Source organism: Rhopalosiphum padi, chromosome 3 (genome assembly GCF_020882245.1).
Source record: "Rhopalosiphum padi isolate XX-2018 chromosome 3, ASM2088224v1, whole genome shotgun sequence".
Lineage (NCBI taxonomy): Eukaryota > Metazoa > Arthropoda > Insecta > Hemiptera > Aphididae > Rhopalosiphum > Rhopalosiphum padi.
Window position 1 is genome coordinate 75,897,468 of NC_083599.1, and position 21,671 is coordinate 75,919,138.

Consider the following 21,671-nt stretch of genomic DNA (forward strand, 5'->3'; position numbering starts at 1 on the left):
TTCATCGTTATATTGTGGTTCAAATAAGTACCTATATAGAAGACAAGTTTTCATTTACTCACTTTATTTTATTCAATAACAATGTCATGGTATTATTTAAATAAAAAAATCTTGTTAAAATAAAGTAAAGTATCTTGTTAAGTATTTTTTAAATGAATAAATAAAATAAAACAAACATCTTTTTTAATATCGAACTATTATAACATCTTTTAAAAATAATTTATTTTATTTCCATATTTAAAAACTAATTAAAAAATTTTAAATGTTTATTTACAATATTAATAGTACCTAATTTTTATTTTGTATGATGTTTGATAAAACAATCAGCACACGTGTAAACATCACATGTTTCGCAAAGAGTTGTAACCCTTTTCACATCTTTGCAAGCCTGTACTGATCCTACAGTAGTTGTCTTTTCGTTATAACAATGAGCACATCTCTTTCGCAGTTTTCGGTTTCTGTTGCACTTTAATGTAGTTTGTATAAAAACGTGTTTTGCTCGTCGTGTTTTCGGTAACACAAGTGAAGTTTGGTCCTGTTCTGATTGATTAAATCCAATGAATCCAAGCATTTCATTAATTAATAATTCTCGAAATTGCGTGATCTTTAGTTTATTCTGTGGCGTATTCAAGTTATAAACTATCAATGCATTCACTACTGCAGTTCCTAATAAGACTTCGGTTGCCACTTTGTGGTACCACCTTATGGATTTTCGTACAGGGCTACTATAGCTGGATAGCTGATCTGATAAATCAATGCCAGCCTTCCCAGCATTATAGTCAATTATTATTTTTGGCTTCACTATTGATTCGTTTTTTCTATTTTTTTTACCTGTGTCTATCATAGAAATGTCATGGCGAGTAGATAACATGGTGACATCCCTTTTGTCACGCCATTTGGCAACCACAATACCGTTTGAATTTTCTTTTCCTACTATTTGTCCTGGTTGTAGCTTTGCTTTTGTAACATCTGGTAGTTTAACTCGATTGGATCTTAATGTACCGATTAAATGCGTATTTTTTTCTAATAGCTCATTGGCTAAATTAAGCGATGTATAAAAATTATCTGTTATAATAGTTCTGCCGCAATTTAAATATCTGGAACTTAAATCTACAACGACTCTGCAACCTAATCCTCTTCCATCAGTTTGGCTTTTGCCTGCATAAACTTCCATATTATACGTATACCCGTTAACGCCACAAAGTTTAAATAATTTTATTCCGTACTTATGCGCCTTTCCAGGAATATACTGTTTGAATTTTAATCGCCCACGAAATGGAACCATTGTTTCATCTACAGCCATCATTTCTTCTGGTTCCATTATATTTTGAAAGTTATGAACCATTTTTGTAATCAGATTTCGAATTTTAAAAATTCTATCACTTTCAGGAGCTTGGTCGTTATCGGCAAAATGCCAAAATCGGAGAATCAACTCGAATCGATTTCTTGACATGATATTTTTTGCTACACAATTTTTGTATAACATCTTCACACTCCAATAATCTTTTAAACTTGGCATTTGGACTAGCCCCATCCACATAAGCAAACCTAAGAACTGTTTAATTTCAACATCATTGGTAGGCACCCACTTAGAAAATCTACTAGCTTTAGTCAATCGATGTTTAGATAACACCTGATCAGCATTCTTATTCGTTTCGACAACCATTAAATTAATTATTTCGTCAGTTATAAATAAGTTCAAGTATGTCCATATTGTTGCATTGTGCGGTATTTCAATTTTTAGACCGGGATTTTTTTCGAACAAAAAATTTTTTTGGTTTTGGTTCGTTATATCATTCCATGTTTGTTTAGAGGTCTTTGGATGGTTATTAACTACCTCTAAAGTATTTTCATCAATATCACTACTATCTGAAAATACCACCATTTTTTAAATATTTAATAGACAAAAAAAAGTTGTATAGAAAATTATATTTTACAAAATAAAACCATACTGCGATAAGGTGGTATTTAAATTATTTTTTGTATCTAGCTTTATTAGTTTTTTATTTATTTAAAATTAAAATTTTTCTTTAGAAAAAAATATATTATATTTTACTTTACACATTCTTTGTACTAAATACATATGTATTATTAAATATAAAAGTATTATATAATATAATAGTTGTACTTACCATTGAAACTTTGATTATCACCTGACGAGTTTGGAGGCATGTATGTATCGTCCTCATCCGTGTCATCAAATTCACTAAACGAACTTAAATCAGACTCAGACTCTTCCAATAACCCTCTAACAACATTTTCATCACCAATCTTGAACCTTTTTGCCCGTGAATTCATTTTTAAAAGATAAAATTCAAAAATTGTCACAATAAATAAGTTAGACCGCCGGCGGCTGTATGGCGTCTGATAGTGAATCGTATTATCGAGGTGCCGAATTGCCGCCGGCGGCCGTACAATTATTGTTGAAAATGAATAATCTATGTATAAAAATAAATATTTTGGTGTTTAGTTCGTATTTTTAGACCTATTTGTTCAAGAGATAACACATCGAACGTTTTCGTAATTCCCATAAAATAGGCCGATGGCGTTGTAATAATAAACAACAGTACGGCCGCCGGCGGCTGTATGGCGGTCAACGTGTTAAGTGCATACAAATCGTCATAATATCCAAACGGAAATACAATTTTGGTAATTTTATTTATTTTATTTTATATATTTTTACAGCCGAGCTTTTTTTTTACATAAATTTATTATACATTTTTTTTAGATAGTAAGATAGATACTATTTATTGTAACACATGAATTATATATATATAGATACGTTATTTTACTAAGTATTAGTTAATATTTCAGCACCCCCTATGAGCTAAGCTTGTGCTGGACACACAATTCTTATACTATTCAAAGAATTTTCACAATGGGTAAATATTGAATATTAATTATATTAATTTACTAAATAGAATAAACTAATTGTAAAAGAAGTGTTCACATAATTAACAAAAAATTCTTAATCTAATATATACAAACATGAGACACAAATAACTAACTTGATAAATCTAAATGTTTTACTTATTTTTTAAATCACATTACATTGATAAAATCGTTTACATTGATATTTAGTAAATGACAAAATTTCAAACACTTATATAATACACTTTATATTTACATTAATGATTAGTAAGTGTACAGTAAATTAATGTATTTAGTAATAATAATTCATACAAGAAACATGGAAAAAGTATTATTGGTGTATACTATTATTTTAGATTTTTTTTTTATTATAATTTAATATTTTGAACTTGAAATTAATAGTATTAATTAGCATAATAAATCACTGTACTCCATTCTACAAGATAAATTTAAATACATTTTATTAAACGATAATAGTATATTCAAAAAGGAAATACTGAGTAGAATCTGTAATATGTCAAAATACGAAGTATTATTAATATAATTAAAACATAGGATAAATGACAAGGCCAAACATGGCAAACATATCAGAAGTGCTTACTTTTTATTTAATTAGGACTATTAGGAGAATATAAACGAACAATGGTTATCTCATTATTATGTATGTGAAGATGACTTCCGACTTTTTTTGATCGATTCGAAAAATATGGCATATTTTGCAAATTAATTGCAAATTAATTTTTAGAATTTGCAAATAAATCATCAAAATATTATAAGCTAAAAACCATTACAACTTCACGTAGCCCCCCGATTTTGTACCATCGATACGAAAAATATGCCAATATTTTGCAAATTAATTGCAAATAATCGCAAATTGGTTTTCAGAATTTGCAAATCTATTTTTTTTCTGGTGAATTGTATTAGTTTTATTCTAAGTGCGACGGTTTTATGGGCTTCATGAAGTTGGCCGCCCAAAGTGAAAAGTTTTTCTCCATATTGTATCAATAATTTATAAGTATTTTTAAGCACGAATTAAAAATTTGTAAGTAGTCCCCTCCACTATTTATCCCCAAAAAGAAGTTGGCCGTGCTCGCAGCAAACGAATTGCGTCCCCATGATATTTAACAACTATACTAATTACGTCCGATATAAATACATTATTTTCCTTCCCATTTATTACAGACTTAGGACTGTCAATAGCAACATTAAATATTATATTATAGGTAGGTTAAAAATATTGTTTTTTATCGTTTCGTAATTATGTATATCAAAAATATTGTTTTCGTCGTTAAATATAAAAATAAAAGAATAAGTAAAAAAATTTCAAAAAAAAAAGTTATATGTAGGTATATGCAAGTTATATGTTATAATATTATTTATGGCTTGGTAAAAATTTGAACGATACAGTTTTAACATAATCAAAACGTGTAATTTCCTTCACGTCGTATTTAATCATTTGTTTTCTTAAAAATTCTTGTTTTTCACATATTTCACGTCTTATTTTCTTTCTTTGACTACTGCTGCGAATTTTTATGTAAGTATCTTTTTGTACGTTTTTAAGTACATCAATAAATTTGTAGATATTTGGATGAGCAGAATAAAGCATACCGTTAAATTTTGAATGGAAAGCTTCACAGCTATTTGTTGTCCGCGTAATTGATCCTGAATACATTGCCCATAAAGAAGGAGGAAAGTCACAATCGGGGGTTATATATGTGTTTAAAATATAATCTGTAAATGTTTCTATTTTTTTATTCTGTGGTAAAATTGATACTATATCATCGGTAAAACAGTTTTCTACATCTTCAGGTTTCAAAAAAGGGAGACCAAAAAATATTTTTAGGTAATTGCTTATTTCTGAATTTAGATTATATTCATTACTTAAACCTAGAGCTTGAATTTTTCTCCACCAACTCTGGCCTAAATGGAATCGGCATCCTTTTAATTCGACAGATGGCCAAACAAATAATGCGGCCGAGTGAATTGCTTTTTCGAAATCAGCAAATAACCTTTTCGGTAAAAAATTAATATTATTTTTTATACATTCTGGATTTAGATGAAGAAATGCTTTCTTGTAAGTCTCTACATTTTTGTCAATTAATAAAACAAAAACTAATGGTATGTAATTTCCATTTGATAAACCGCGAATTGTGAATAATTGTGTAAACAACTTTTAAAAGTTCCATCAACAAATATTGTGTCAACTTGACCTAAGAACTTCAAATTAGTTATTGTTGAAAAAACTAGTACCTATATTATTTTCATAGTCGTTAACTAATAGAAACTTTTCATCTTGGTTACTTTTAATGTTTTCTTCTTTCAATGAATTATGTAAATCTAATATATTATTTGGCAGCTTGGGAATTACAGATGCTCGGGCGTGATGCATATTTTTGGAAATTAAAGTTAAATCATAACTGGTCAATGTCAATACGTCATTGACAATTCCCTATGAATGAGTTTTGAGGGCTTATCATAGAGATCGTCTATTGCCTTTCGTTTTAAATTATTGCTTAATTTTGTCTGTTTAATATTTCTACAGAATCGTTTTCACGATTATGTTCAGTAGGACGTTCCAATATTCAATTTTTATCATTTAATTTAGCATATGACTTACATGTTTTTTTTGAAACATTTCCAACGTTGTATATCATTTTTCAATAGTTTATGAAAACAAAATTTAAATTCATTTATAAAAATAAATGTTTTTTTTTTTTCATTAATCATAATGTCACTCACAATTAAACTCATATTTTTAAATAGAAATAGAACAGCGCACAATTTTCAACGAAACGGAATCGAAAGACATACTAACCGATTACATATCTTTCAGAAATACTCATATAGTCGTATCGATTATTGATTTAGATTATCAAAGGTATATTCTGATATCAGATAATCGGGACGCAATTAGTATGATACAAATCGCAATTTTTATATCGGGGACGCAATTCGTATGCAGCCGCCGTGCTTCGTTGAGCTTTTTGAATTGAACGTTGACTGTGCAAACTTGTCCTGCGCAATTTGTAAGCACAAATCATAAATTTATACTTGGTGAGCTGATTATAAATTAAATTTTAATGATATTTTATAATTTTATATAAATACTTACTTATAAATTATGTGTTTTTTTTGTCATTGTCATCAGAAAAACGGTAATTTTTAAGCTAAATTTATTATGTTTTTTTTATTATTATATATGCGTATATCTACCTTTTTTCCAGAAACACTAGAAAATCACCTTTTTCAAGTAAAAAAAAAAAACACATGAATATTAGTAAGTATTTTTATAAAATATCATTAAAACTCAATTTATAATCAGCTTTTTTTTTGCAAAATATTGGCATATTTTTCGAATTACTTAAGTAACTTTACATACATCTCATATTCCGTATTAACACGTACATAACAGGTGGGATATCCTGAGTGCGTCGCGTTTTTTATTTTATAAATAAATAATTTTTTTTCTTCAAATCCAACAAGTTACTTTACTTGCGTAATAATTATAACGTTTTATAAAATTCCCGATACTATTATAAAATATATTATAATCTGTCACTTTAACCAGTAATCAGATGATCAATAAACGAGTTTTTAATTTCAATCATTTTTGTTTAATGTTCTTGGACATTGTAAGTTGTAAAATGAAGAATCATCACTTTTGAAGGTAGTTTATGATAGGAAACTGAATAAATAAATTAATAATTAATACATTAAAAAAATTAAAATAAAAAACCATAGTTTTTTCAAAAACGAATAACCGTCAAATACATATAATTTTCAATAAATATATTAAACTTCAGCTAAACAAATTTAATAATTTATTAGTTTATGACCAGTGGCGCAATTATGACTATAGAACATAGCTTACTTATTTATGTAGTTTTAACAAAATTCTAATTCATAAAAGATGTTTATAAAAAAATACTTTTGGACAAATGTGTATTTAAATTTTGTATGTAGCTATAACAACAGTTTTTGGGATGCCTTGTTTTAAATTTGGATTACACAGTGAAAGCTTTACACTAAACATATCATTAAATATATCCTCCATTCATAATCAAAAAATAAGTTTTATAAGTAATTTATAAAATCTACCTTTTTTATAAAAAAGAAATTAGATATTTGAATTATGAGTATGATGTTAAAAACAATTTTAAATGTAAAGCGTTTACAGTTGAAATTTACAATTTTTATTTCATACAAAATATTATAAGAGTGTATAAATTACTCAAGTTAAATAATACTGCACATAATAACTTAAAAGTAAATACATCACATCTGTATTACATATTATACAAGTGTTATTTTACAAAATAAAAATGTTATTATTCCACATTGAAACATTAATTATTGTTGCATTTGTGTGTCACACTCACAGCTTTCGTTTCGATTGATTTCATTATTTAAAATAAGTCACAATTATTTCTCTATTTTATTAATTCAGTTATTAAATAAAATAAATTGTTATTTTATTGACACCATGTATCACATTTTCCATGTTTCATTGGGACTTCTATGGTTAGGTTTCAAAATAATTTACGGAGAAGTAATTCAATGTCCAATTGGTAATTAAATTTATTATAGGACTGTATGTTAAAAAAATTTAAATATTGTTTAAATAGTTCAGTAATCAAAATAAAAATATATTATACTATAAGATAATTAATTTATATTACAATAAAAATCTATTGTTTTTTTTTTTTAATCAAACACTGTTAAAGTATTTTAAATGATTATTCAATATTCCAAATACAATCAATATTTATTTATTTTTTACTAAAGTTTTTGAAATTAATTATAATAAAAAATAATTTATTTAGGTGGATTAACTGATGAGGGACTCTGCAACAACTTAATTGAAGGTAATATATTAAAGAATCTATTTTTTAAAAAAAAAATCAAAATTATAATACTATGCACACCTAAAAAATAAGTATAATTTAAATTAATCTGTTAAATTTTTATAAACAAAATGCACCATTACCAAAAAGAGCTTAATAATATGCAAGAAAATATACTGTATTAAAATTACATCTATTTATTTATATAAGAGATGCTTATCTAATTAAATCTAAAATTTTGGAACATTTATTTTATTTACTGTTTATAAATACTTCGATACCTACATATTTGATAATGTCAATAATAGACGAATATTTAACCCTCAAAAGCCTGATTTTTTTTTTGAAAATTTTTTTTACTTATATTATGCAATTTCAGAGTCTGTTAGATTACTGGAATACAAATAAAATGCTTTAAAATTTTTTACTTAGGCAATTTCCCAGAAAACGGATGTTACCATATGGTCACACTAGACTATAATGAGCTTCAATAGTAATATCATGTTTACAAAATAATAAAATAAAAATATTCATAATTTCGTAGTACTCATCCGTTGTTTTATTTAATATAGAAATATAAGTATAAGTTAATGGCAATGTCAAGTGCTATTAATTATTAATTTTTAGTTATAATATATAAGTAATTTAAAAAATAAAAAATAAAATTATTTGGTATGAAATGTTTTAAAACAGTCAACTCAAAGTCCAAGATCGCACTTATAACACATTTTTCTAACTGAAGAAGTGCACATTGTTCCAGCACATCTTTTTCTTTTACCATCAATTGTTGGTATGACATGATGGTCAAGGCGATCAAAACGAATACCCTCTGGCACTCTTGATGATGTGCTACTGGGTCGGCCTTTTCTTTTTGGTGCGTTTTTGAAACGTGTTAGATATTCCTGAACAATATTTCGTCTAAATTCTAACTGAGTAACTTTATGACCAGAATTAACATAAAGTTTCCATGAACTGGTTATAGCATCATCAATCAGCCATGTAAATAAAGACCACCACCACTTTTTACCTCGAATTCCAATTCTATGGTGAGCTATGTTTTCATCCATTTGATCTGTTCCACCCATGTTTTTATTGTACATAAAAACACAATTTGGCATATCAACTTGCACAGTTTTCTTATGTGCTTTAGAGTACCTTTTGGTCTTACTTTGTGGGGTTACCCCGTGTACTGTTGAACCAATGGTGACTACCCCATTGTCTTTCCATCTTGCAAAAAACACTCCACTATTTTTTTCAATTGCTGATTCTGATTCTCCTCTTTCTTTCTTTTGTATAATTTTTTGATTTGGCATGGGACAGTTTTTGGGCAATCTATTTTCTCTTATAGTCCCAGTACCATGATAACTATTTATTTTTAAAAACTTGAGTAAGTTGAGGCCAGTAAAAAGGTTGTCAAAATAAAATCTGTATGGTGAATATTTCTTTTCCTTAAGAAATTCTTCAAGCATTTTTATAAATGAAGCTGTGCATTTCCCAAACATGTTTTCGTACAATACTTTTCTTTTCGGACTAATTCCTTAGTAAAAATCAAAATTTATGAGATACCCGTCTGGAGAGTTCAAACATCAAATTTTATATCCAAATCGGATTGGTTTGCCACGTATAAATTGCTTGCAACTATGTTTTCCGAAGTATTTAACCAATGGTTCATCGTAATTTAAATTTTGAGAGGGTGCGAAATGTATTAAAATTTATCTTTTAACATATCCATTACTGGCCTCAGTTTCCAAACTTTGTCGTTTACATTAATTTCATTATTATTAGCACAATGTATAAAACGCATAATTGAAATAAAGCAATCTCTGCGCATTGAATCTTTGACTAATGAATTCCCTACATCATCTGATGAGTCCTAATAAAACCATTTTCCAGGAAGTCCATTATATCCACTTAGTATCAATAAACCAATAAAGCATTTAATTTTATCATTAGTGACATCGAAATCATTAACTTTTTTGAAAAGAGCATATAATTTGGATTGCTCTATTAAATATGAAATAAGTTTATCGTAAAAAAAAAGTTCAAATATTTCAACCGGTCTCATATGCGAGTATTTAGAAAAATCTGTAGTTGAATAAAACGGAAAAATCGTTATAAATATAATAAACTGTCATTAGTTGGTAACCACAGTGCTAATAAAATCGATAAACATACTGAGAATTTATTGCAATGATTAGATAATAAAAATAAACCCACAGATATTGTTTACGTTTGATTTATAAATAGATTTTGTTGTGTTACCATACGGACACACCAGGCGTTATTTTATATAAATATAAATTATTTTAACATTAAAAAAAGCTGACCCCACGATCAAACTTATTTCTTTAAGCTAGCATGTTAGATTAGCCTGATTTTATAAGCTTATAGCGTATCAAAACTTGTTTTTACATCGAGTATCGCCTATCTTCGGTACAGAATATAAGATGGACATAAAATAAAAGCGACTAAGCAATGTTATTGGAAAGTATCTTTCATCTGCATTATGGCTTTATTTGTTATAAGTTATAAGTTGCGGCAGTTTATTGACATACTGTTCGGTCACATAAAAGCGCTCGAAACGATCGGTTACAAACCAATTATTAGCATTTTTAAATATTTATATTTTTCATACTCATAACTCACTTAAAAATTAAAATATTGTAAATAACCAACGAGAGAACACAGATAATGTTCCTACCTAAAAGTTTAATAATAGGTAAATTCACTCTATAATATCAAAACTAAAAGCACTCTATTGAAACTGGTGAACGAAAATTTACTATGCCGTACGTGTGTAACTGTGTAAGACGGAGACAACACATGTGGGTGCGACGTCCTCTAACTACTTAAGACTTAACTAATACACGGATAACTAAAATCGAGTTGGTAGGGACGACATAGTGTGGCGCTGTAATGTTATCATTTCTTAGGATTAAATATTTGTTATTATAACATAATAACAATGGCATGATGAATATCAAATGTATTATTATTATTATTATTTATACATAAATAAAAATCATTTACATTTTGCATTTATATTCAATTCGTCATTACTCATAAAAACTAAATCAAACCAATAAGGACTAAAATGATAAAGTTATATTAAAAATTTTAAAATTTTAATATTAAAAAAAATCGGTGTGTACTAGTTGCGGTCATAATCAAAAATTACATACTAGTTGCGGTCACTCAAATAATAATAACTAAGTATACTAAATAATATAATATTATTTAATTAGAAAAATTGTATCAACATTTTCCTTCCCATTTATATTGAAAAGATAACAGACTTAGGACTGTCTACACTTTTATTTTTTGTGTAGGTATGGTTAAAAATGTTGATACTAAATTACGTAGTTAAACTTGTGTCAAAATATAGTATATAGTAGTAAACTTGTATCAAAATATAATATATAATAGTATAATAATAATAATTATTTAAAATTTTAAAATTTTGTAGGTATAAATTTAAAGGAAATCGACTTTAGATATTCAAGCCGATTTATTTCACCTTATAATATTGTATTTGTTGCGCTAAAAAATGCTCTTTTTCTATTGAAATTTTATTAACACGACTGGTTTTTGTACAATTCATTTTTAAATAGCCATTCGTTTGAATTTCATTTAAAGCGTCAATAAATATAAAAATATTAGGGTGAGAGTGGTAAAACATGCTATTGAGCTTTGAATGAAAACTTTCGCATGCATTGGTTGTTCGTGTTATGGAAGACGAAAATTCAGCCCATAATGACGGTGGATATCTCGAATCTTCCCTTACATACACTTCTAAAATATAGTCTGTAAATGCAGTCAATTTTGAATTATTAGGTGGAAGAAGAGCCATAATATCTGTGACAAAACAATCGTCAACTTCATCTGGTCGTAGAAACGGAAGTCCGAAAAAAAGTTTCAAATATTCGGACATTTCACCGGGTTTCATATATGGTTTTGCTAGACCTAATGACTGCATTTTGCGAAACCATGCTTGCTCTAGGTGAAAACGGCATGCTTTCAAATTTGTAGTGGGCCATACATCTTTAATTGCTGTGTGGATAGCCTGTTCGAAGTCACTGAAAACTCTATTTGGGATATAGTCACATAAATTATTTTTGAGATGATCTAATACAGTCAGTGGCGTGGCGTGGGTTATGAATGAGTGTAAGCAGTGGTACATAATAATTATCCCCCCCCCACAAACACACACAAACACTGATATATAAAAATTACAATTTAATTTAGTTATACATTTTACAATTTTATTTAAAAAAAAAAACAACATAAATAATAAAAACATTTTATTTATATATCAAATCGATTCTTCTTGTTTTTTTAGTGAAATCATTAATTACATTATCATAAAATGAATTTTGGTTTTGAATTGTGGTCAACAATTGCTTCTCAATTGTCAAAAGAGACAGATCTGAAAGTCTATTTTGGGATTGGGAGTTTCTGAGATATGTCTTTTTATTCTTTTAAAACAGGAAAATGAGCGTTCAGCTCCTGCACTTGTTGCTGGAATGGTTACAATCAATGATGCTAATTTTGTAACCTGTGGTAGGCTATCTGATAAGCCAGTAGATTTGAGATACATCCAAAGTTCATGAATGTTTACTTTATGAAATTCAGTTGATGAGTATATAACAGAAAGTTCACTTCGTAGAATTGCAAAATCAAAATAATCACCATATTTATCTTTCAACGAGTCCATTGCATTTGTAGGAAATTTGTTGAAATTTTGAAAAATCTAATAAAGTAAAAAAAGTCAGTTGAGTTATCTCTGTAAATCTTTCATTAGTTTTTGAAATTAATACATCGATGATTTCAAAATAGAGCCTTCGGTAATTTGTTTTTCTATCTACAGATACTTCAGCCACTCTTTGCCTTTTCGATCTTAACGGTAAATATGTATGATACTGTTCCGATTTCAACCAAACGCGATCAAAATCATTTTTCATATTTTTTAAATGGTTTAAAAAATCAAATATTTTTTTATTACAATAAGTCACATCAAATATTTTTGTTTGTATTATATTAAAAAGTATTGTTGCTTGAGGTAAAATATTTCCAAATATTATAAAGAAAAAATTGAAATCAAAAATCTTGAATTGTTTGACAAAATCCTTTAGCGCACAATAATGTTTCACTATCCCATTTTCACCATTTTCTACTATTGAGTTCATGAGATTTAGAACTTCTTCTCTGTACTCAGACATCATTTCAATAAGTCTACTATTATAATTCCATCGTGTTGGAGCCACAGACGGAAATCTCTTTTTGACTTCTTGATCAAGTGCATGAATTATTTTTGTTGATTTTGAAAAAAATGATGAAAGACCAGAGAGCGTGGTGAAAAATATTTTACATTCCTTTATATAATCAACAGATTGTTTTAATATTAAATTTAATTTATGAGCATAACAATGTACAAATATCGCGTTTTTACATTTTGAGCGAACTAATGTCTGTAAACCGTTATGTTGTCCCGACATGACGGCAGCCCCGTCATAAGTCTGTGCAACTAATTTATTTGTGCATTGATATTCATTTAATAAACGAAAAACATGCTCAGTTAAACACTTAGCAGAGCGATCATGACTGACATCTACAAATCCCAAAAATCTTTCTTCTACCCCTTCATTAGTCACATATCGTAAAATTGTAGATAACTGAGATTTGGACATAATATCTGTTGTTTCATCCATAATTATAGAAATAAAATTTGTATGTTCAATTTCGTTTTTTATAGTTTTTAATAAAACATTAGAAATCGATTGAATGAGATCATTTTGTATGTCCCCAGAGAGTCCAGAAAAAACCGTAGATGTCGATAGATGTCCAATTAATTTTGGATCGAGTGTACCCATTAAGTGTATTAACTCAACATAATTTCCCCTGTTGATAGATGTAACTTGTTCGTCATGTCCACGAAATGAGAGCTCTTATTTTGCCAAAAAACATGTTGCATCAATTAATCGACTTAAGACGTACCTATTATTTTTAACAGACTCATTATGTTTTTCGATACTTTGTTTATATGCATCACTAAGACATGTTTCTATTCTAATATTACCAAATTTCTTTAAAGTAATTAATGATTACTAGTACGAACTATGACTATTCACGTATAAATCCATAAAAGAACTAAGAATCATTTTTCATTAAGACAAAATGACAAAATAGGTAACTTATAAGCTCCTGTAGAGGCCGTAACACGTTTGGGTACAGTAGACCCTAAACGCAACACGTTTGGGTACAAATGAATACACCGTTTGGGTACACCATATCTCTAAAAAAATAACACGTTTGGGTACATAGGACATAGATATTAATATAACATTTAGAAACACCTAGAAAAATAACACTTTAATATTTAATCATTAATTTTAAATTTTTAGAGCCTATTAGCGTTATCCAGGAGACACCACGAGGAGGTTGGCTCTATTTAGTCTCCCAAAAATATTTTAGTTTAATGTTTAATTACTTGTCATAGTTTTTAAATTATTATTTATTATATTATATACTATTATACCATTATTATTTATTTATTAAGTCTTTGTATATTAATTATATAATGTTTTTACCGGTAAATATTGGATCAATTAGGGATAAATATTTTGCAACATCTTTATCGACTTTGTATTCCTCAAATTTGTTTAATACATATGTAATATTATCCATGTCTTCTTTTCTTTTTTTGTTTTGTACATTTCGTTTAATGCTACCTATTTTTAAGTACGATTCTTCTTGAACTTCTAATAAAATATTTATTATTGCAAAACAATTAGGATGGCAAGTATAATATTGACTGTTAAAATCTCTATGAAAAGCTTCAGGTCCGTTTGTTGTCCTAGGATCCATAGATGGCTCACCTGCCCAAAAATGAGGTGGGAATAAACTATTTTCATCAATAAACGTGTCTACAATATAATCCGTAAAATGTTCAACATTGAGTGGTGCATTGGCCATGAGAGATATAAAACCATCATTTACTTCATTAGAAGGTAAATAACTTAGACCGAAAAAACTTTGAAGCCACTGGTATACAACTGTTTTTCCTGCATAGTGTTTATTTAATACTTTGTCATTTTTTATACGACGAAACCAGGCTTGACTTAAGTGAAAACGACAACCTACCACTATAATGTATCTTTATATAATTACTAAAGATTTAAATGAATGATTAAATAATACAAATATAATAATCATATTTTAAATATTAAAATTAAATACTTTAAAATAAAAGTAATCTACTTAGTTTATTAGAACTTTCACCCAATAAATTTATAGTTTCATCGCTACTTGGAATAAGATCACTTTCAATGGATAACAGCATTAAAGCTTCAAGATACTCTTAAACGGGTTTTAATAATTTTTAATTTAGAGAAGGCCCTTTCGCAGTTGACTTGTGTGCAAGCTAATGTCATAGCAACTACATATATTTTATATAGGTTCTTGAATGCTGAAGGCGAGGATCCCATGTAATAATATTTGTATAATATAGAAAATGCGCATGGAATGCACCAGCCATTATTTTTACAGTTACCTGAAATAAAAATGTAATACAAAAATTACATTTATGTTTTTTATTATATAGAACTTGGAAATTTACCTTCATTTACTATGCTGTAGTCATCATCTCCAGATTCATATTCACTCAATTCTTGTTTTTCTTCAACTGACATATTGTCATTTAAATTACAAAGAGGTATCATGGTCTTATACGATGTAGCAAAAGCTATTAGTTCTTCTAAAATTTCAGTAACTTCAACGTTAGCCATTAATGTAAAAACTTCTAGATTGTTTCCAAATGTTTCGTCACGATTATGTATGTTTTCAAAATAGATAGGTCCTGGACAAATCAGAGAAAGCCCTATTAAAATGTTTTGATTTTTTTTTCGGTATATCTTAAATCTATGGCCATCAAAATTGTATCCATAATATTTCGAAACACTTCTATATGATATTTATCTTTACTGTCAAAATTTGATGTTTCGTCCTTGGTTTTTCTCCTGGCATCATTTTAATCTTTCTTTTTCTTTTTATTTTAAAATCTTCTTCAATCGACACGTGTTCTAAATGGTTTGTTTTTTTAACTATAATATTGATAAACTTTTTAACCTCCGTAAAAATATTCTGAAAATATTCATTTGTCGATATCTTTTTCAACTCTTTTTTAAAAGATACAATTTGATTCCAAGCTGACAAATAATTTAAACCTTTTGACTGAAGATACTTGGAAATTGGCGTTGTAATACAGAATATATTCAGGAATATCCAAACTGTCATAATAGTTTCAAAATAACACCATTTAACTAGCAAATCTCGGGCTTCCGATCGAGTATCACTGTCAGTTGAAGTATCATAACCCAGTGTGTGTAAAACTTCAAGAAGTATGGCAAATCTGTCTCTTTTATTGTGATCTTCATAAAAACTATGGAATATTGCTTGTAAAGCTGCATCTTTACTATTCCAACAGGTATCTCCAACTTTTTGCAATTTTCGAAATCTTTCTGGTCCAATTTTAGTAGATAACAATCCTTTCCATAAATTTGTTCTTTTATATGACCGGCTTATGAATGCAGTAGTAAGTTTTAAAAGGGAAAATAGATCTTGTACTTGGATACAGCATTTAGAAGCATCTGATATCACCAAATTTAAAGCATGTGCATGACAATGTGTGTATACTGTTTGTGGGATTTCTTCTTGGATAAATGCTCTAACACGCCATTATAGTGGCCACTCATATTAGCCGCTCCGTCAAATGATACACTTATTAAATATTGAATATCAATATTATTATTTACTAACACTTCCTTTATTTTTGTGAATTGGTGAACACCTGTTTCTGAATCTAGTGGTATTAATGCTAAGACATGTTCCTCAGCTTTACCGTTAAATACATACCTCAAACAAATACATAACTGATCTATCACTGCTACATCTTGAGTAGAATCAATTTCCAGCGAAAAATGTTTCACTGAAGATAGTTGAGTCGAAATGGTTTCTTTCACTTTTGAACTCATTAGTATAAGTAATTTGTTTACAGTATTTTTTGATAAAAACGTTATACGACTTCCTCTTCCAGTTTTAAAATTGTTTTCTAATTTCTGTTTTTTACTTTTTTTCTCAGCACTTTCCAGATGATTTTGTAAGACAGGGTCTTATTTTGATAATAATCTTATAAGTTCAATAAAATTTCCTCTATTAATGTTTATTCCTGTTGTAATATCTAAATCTTTTAAATGTTCCATGTTAAAATTTAAGGAACTTTCATTTCGTTTTCCTCGAAAAGCAATGCTTTGTTTTGCTAAAAATAAAATTACGTCAATTACTCTTTTGACTATATCCCGATTTTTTGCCACATTTGTACGCCTCTCGGTATTTAGTAAATCTCGAATACCAGTTTTGGACGACGCTTGCATATAAGTTTGTACTGAAATGTTGTGTGTACATGAATTTCCATGTTTGCTTATTTTTCATAAACATTTTTAATATTACAGTACACTCCTTTGACCCATGACCTGGATTGATCTGAAGTTTTCATGCATAACAGTAAAAATGTTGATTAGCTAAATTATATGATAGCCAATGACGTTTTTTTGTTTCTATTTTTGGTTTATCATGGTGAAAATTGTGAAATTTTCTATTGTATTTTTTAAATGCGTCAAATGGTAGTTTATGTGTATTATTGAATGGTTGAATTGAATGATTTCTTAAAAATGCTAGTTTATATTGAATAGTATTAGTATTTGATGGCTCTATAAAAAGACTATCTGCTGATAATGAACTACTATTTTTATCATTATTTGGTTCTCTTTGATTTTCATCTAAATCGCTGACTTGTGTTAGTGAAAGAAGCAAGTTCAAATTTATCGGAGTTATTAATTTTGTAGAGTTTACAGTAGATCTTAATATTTTTTTAGGAGATAAATCCTAAAGTTCACTAGTTGTTGAAGGTTTTTTTGTAGGTGAATTTAAAGTAGAAGAATTTGAAATTGGAACTGCTGTGGTGGATTCTGTTAATATTGTTGACTCTGTATGAAAAGTTATATCAAATGCTTTTATTTTAGGCAATGGCTCTAATGTGTCAATTTGAGGTGGTAACATCTTTGCTGGTGACGAAATAAAAGTTGAGTTACTTTTTGAAGTTGAATCTAACGTAGTAATATGTGGTAATAATTTTGATGAAGGTTTAGTTTCAGAATAGGGGAGCGATTTTGAAGATGACTCGGAAGTACTTAAGTTAGTAGTTGGAGAAACAGAAACATTTTGTGGTTTTTCTATTTTAACGAGTGCATTAAATCGTATTTGTTAAGGCATTTTTCTTGTTTTTTAGAGCATTTAAATCCGTTCTCTAATTATATATAATAAATAGCTAGAAATGTACTTGTTATTTTTGAATATGTTAATATGTATCAATATTATTAACCTTTGTCCTTTATATACCATTTCGTTCATACCTTAAAATTATCAATACCTTAAACTAGATCAAATTTTTATTTAATAAAATAATATTTAAAAATATTAAATGGTACTAGATGTCTATATTCAATAATATTCTAATTTTTTATTATATTTACACAATACATACCTACGCATTATAATAAAGTAATGTTAAATGTTTTCCTACTTACCAATTTTAATTGCAAAGCTTGAAGAATACAATTATACAAAACGTCTAAGCTCAAAGAAACGAATGCGATAAATGATCCATTATCATATTTAGTATAAAAGTTTAAATAGTTTAATATAAATTAGTTTAATATAAAATATATAATTATAACATATTATTATAAATAAAACCACCATAAAAAGAAATATAAATATAAATAAACCACAAATTTTATTGATTACAAATTACAATCATAACAGCGTTTAGCGGCAGGAGGACCATAATAATATCAACATGTACAGTGATTGCGTGATTCAATTATATTTTTAGTTTTTACTTCTATGCAGTTATTTTATCTACATTTGTTTTAACAGGTTAAGCGCCACGTAGGATCTATTGACCTTTCATTCGACTTTTCAAAATGATTCTTATTAAATTCAGTAGGTTTGTCTAAACATTTTTTTATATTTCATCGAGACGAAAGACAATTATCACTTTTGTTCACATATTAACTATTGATTATCTTTCTTACCTGAATTGAATGCACACATAAAAAATGTGATGGATCTTAGAACCCTACGTGGCGTTAATGACAAGTGTAGGGTCATTAGATCCTTTATTCAATTTTTAGTGTTATGTAAAAGTACAATTTTTAACTTATGATATAAAATACACATTCATACATCAGATATAATGAATAATAATACATTGTTGTTTGGGAAATAATCTGGATCAATATCGGAATCATCGACCTATATTTTACAAATAAATATATTTTATTTTATTTTATTATATTTTTAAACAGTACAATGATTATAATAATTTCTTACTTCATCCTCACTCTCATCTGTATCAAATTCAAAATCACTGTTGTTCAGCCAATTTACTATGCGTTCGTCCATTTTAAAACAAACAAGAATTTAAATGTGTCAATCACGAAACACGTTCCTCGACCGACTGTGTTGTATCGTAATATTACGATAGGTTTACCACTTATTATATCACAGTAATAAAGATTATTATTATTATTATTATTAAAACTGACGAACTAATTGTGCGATTACAAATCGATAACGATGGAAATTTTCCAAACACTTTCTATTTATACATTAGGCCATATAATTAAAACGCCGGGGTATTTCAATGAACCATTTTACAAACTTGCCTTACAGGCCACGCTCTATTTGAATTCCATAAGAAAACATGTAAAATGAAGGTTTTGCAGACCCTACGTGGCGATAAAGACAAGTACTGCACGACGGGCTTCAAAACCCTACGTGGCGCTATTTACAAGTCACATCGACGGGTTAATAGACCCAACGTGGCGCTTTATCCAAAACTCAATTTTTTGGCTTGGCGCTTAACCTGTTAATAACGTAGACACGTTGCGATCTAACATTATAAATATAATAATAACAGTATTGAAGATTTCTATTATAATTTATCTTTCTATTTTACATTACTATAAGAATTAAATTAAAGAGGGCCCGGATCATAAATACAAATGGGGGCCCGGGGTGCTACTTGGTATATAGCACCCTGGGCCAGTCCGCCCCTGCCTTTAACCAAGGCCACTGGACTAGTGGCTTCGACTTATGAATAGGATAATGAATAATCGCTTAGGTAACTTTCGGTGATCTTACGTATATATGCTGAGATTTTGCTTTTTTACAGAAAGTGTCTTGCATAAATTCTATATAGGTAAGTAATATAATTATAAATAAGCAAAAGGCTATGTAAGTATTTTAAGTCAAGTATTTTGGAGTATCCCATACCTTTAAATATTTGAATAGAACAAAATAAGACGTTTTTGAGATGCTACCGCTTTAGAGTAAATATTTCAAATTTTAATTTGAATTGCATTTGTTTGTATCAAAAATATTTATTCAGAAATCGATGCTTTAGATGCATATTTACCAGAAGAACTTGAACCTTGTGTTTAAATGGTTAAAATATAGTTATGTGGAGTATTTTAGTAAAATGAACACGAATAGAAAAAGACTAGATTTATTCTATCAATTAGGAATTCAAATAAACGAGTTTAAATGGAAATATGGTATACATAGATATTCTTCAATTACTAATCGAAGAATAAATGTAAAAATTTGAATGGTTCATCCTACATAATGATCATTCGTAACTAGTGATGTAAAATTACGATAATTATCTTTTGAAAAAATATTCTTAAGAATATTCTCTAAGATAGACATCAAGATCAGACATCAGTAATCATTATGGTATACAACTGTCGGTGGTAAAATTCTAAATATTATCTAGTACAGTAGGTTCCACTATAACAATAATTACCCGGTAATAATTTGCAAAAAAATATTCTTGTTCTTGAGAATATTCTTTTAAGAATATTCTCTTATCGCCTCACTATTCGTAACACGTTTAAAAAAAGATTAAAGCTGGAAGGGAGAGATATATTTCAATTGGAATCAGGTCCTACATGTTCCCAAAGAAGATTAAATATATATTGACACGTATAAGATATTACTAAAAATAGTTTAAGAAATACAATGCATCATCATCCATTAGATATTTTAACATATTATTTAAGGTATAGAGCACAAAATATTTCATTACAATAATAATGCATCAACATAAACTTTGAAGTAAATTTTAAAATTATTTTAATTCAGTAATTTTGAATCAGTTTAAGACATTTATTTCAAAATGACTTCATGTCAAAACTCAACGACAAAATGTCTTAATTCATAACTTAGATTCATAATCTTGTTTTAGACGTTGGTTGTTTATTTAAATAAAAAAAATTGTTACCGTAATTTTACACAGGGTGATAGAACAGGGAAGACATAATATTATTATCGTAGAATAATAATGTATTCCTGAAAATTGATAATGTAATAATTTTGTTATAATATGAATTGTTGCTATTGTTATAAAAATAAATATTTAGAAGTTTGAAATTATTTTACGTTGCAGACAATGTATTCTGTGACATTACTATTTCTAATTATAAATATTATTCAAATTTTAGTTAGTTTAAGTAAACAAATAGGTAAGTTATTTTGTAAGAATTATTTTATTTAAGCATATGACACTCGGCATGAGCTATTATTACAAAACTAATAAAATTGGTATGTGTATAGAATATAAGATAAAAGATATAATAACGGAGTAATAAACAAAACAAACTAAAATAATAGTTGTATAAAATATAGAAAATAAACAAAATAAACAAAATAAACAAAATAAAAAAAACGGACTAGAAAAATGTTAATAGGACATGTTCTTCTAACAAACAATCAAAACTGTTAGAGTCGAATATCAAGTTCCTCTAACCACTTTATCGCCATTGGTCCGCTGACGTG

At 27.9% G+C, this 21,671-nt stretch overlaps 1 protein-coding gene and 1 long non-coding RNA gene across 2 annotated transcripts; one reads left to right on the plus strand and one right to left on the minus strand.

Annotated features, from left to right (window-relative positions):
• Positions 1-295: 295 nt before the first annotated feature.
• Positions 296-2,298, minus strand: LOC132925743 (piggyBac transposable element-derived protein 4-like). The gene is made up of 2 exons (XM_060990111.1): positions 2,133-2,298; positions 296-1,869 (listed from the first exon to the last, which is right to left on the minus strand). Exons 1-2 carry the CDS (start codon positions 2,296-2,298, stop codon positions 296-298), a joined length of 1,740 nt encoding a protein of 579 aa, XP_060846094.1.
• A 4,949-nt stretch (positions 2,299-7,247) lies between these two features.
• Positions 7,248-21,362, plus strand: LOC132927948 (uncharacterized). Its single transcript, XR_009661910.1, has 4 exons — positions 7,248-7,439; positions 7,695-7,736; positions 20,008-20,034; positions 21,338-21,362. It is a non-coding gene; the product is annotated as an uncharacterized LOC132927948 (long non-coding RNA).
• Positions 21,363-21,671: the final 309 nt, after the last annotated feature.

Coding starts and splice junctions, on each gene's coding strand:
- LOC132925743 (XM_060990111.1), bottom strand. CDS start 2,298: ATGAATTCACGGGCAAAAAGGTTCAAGATTGGTGATGAAAATGTTGTT. Junction 1,870..2,132: donor TGATAATCAAAGTTTCAATG/GTAAGTACAACT, acceptor TGGTATTTTCAG/ATAGTAGTGATATTGATGAA.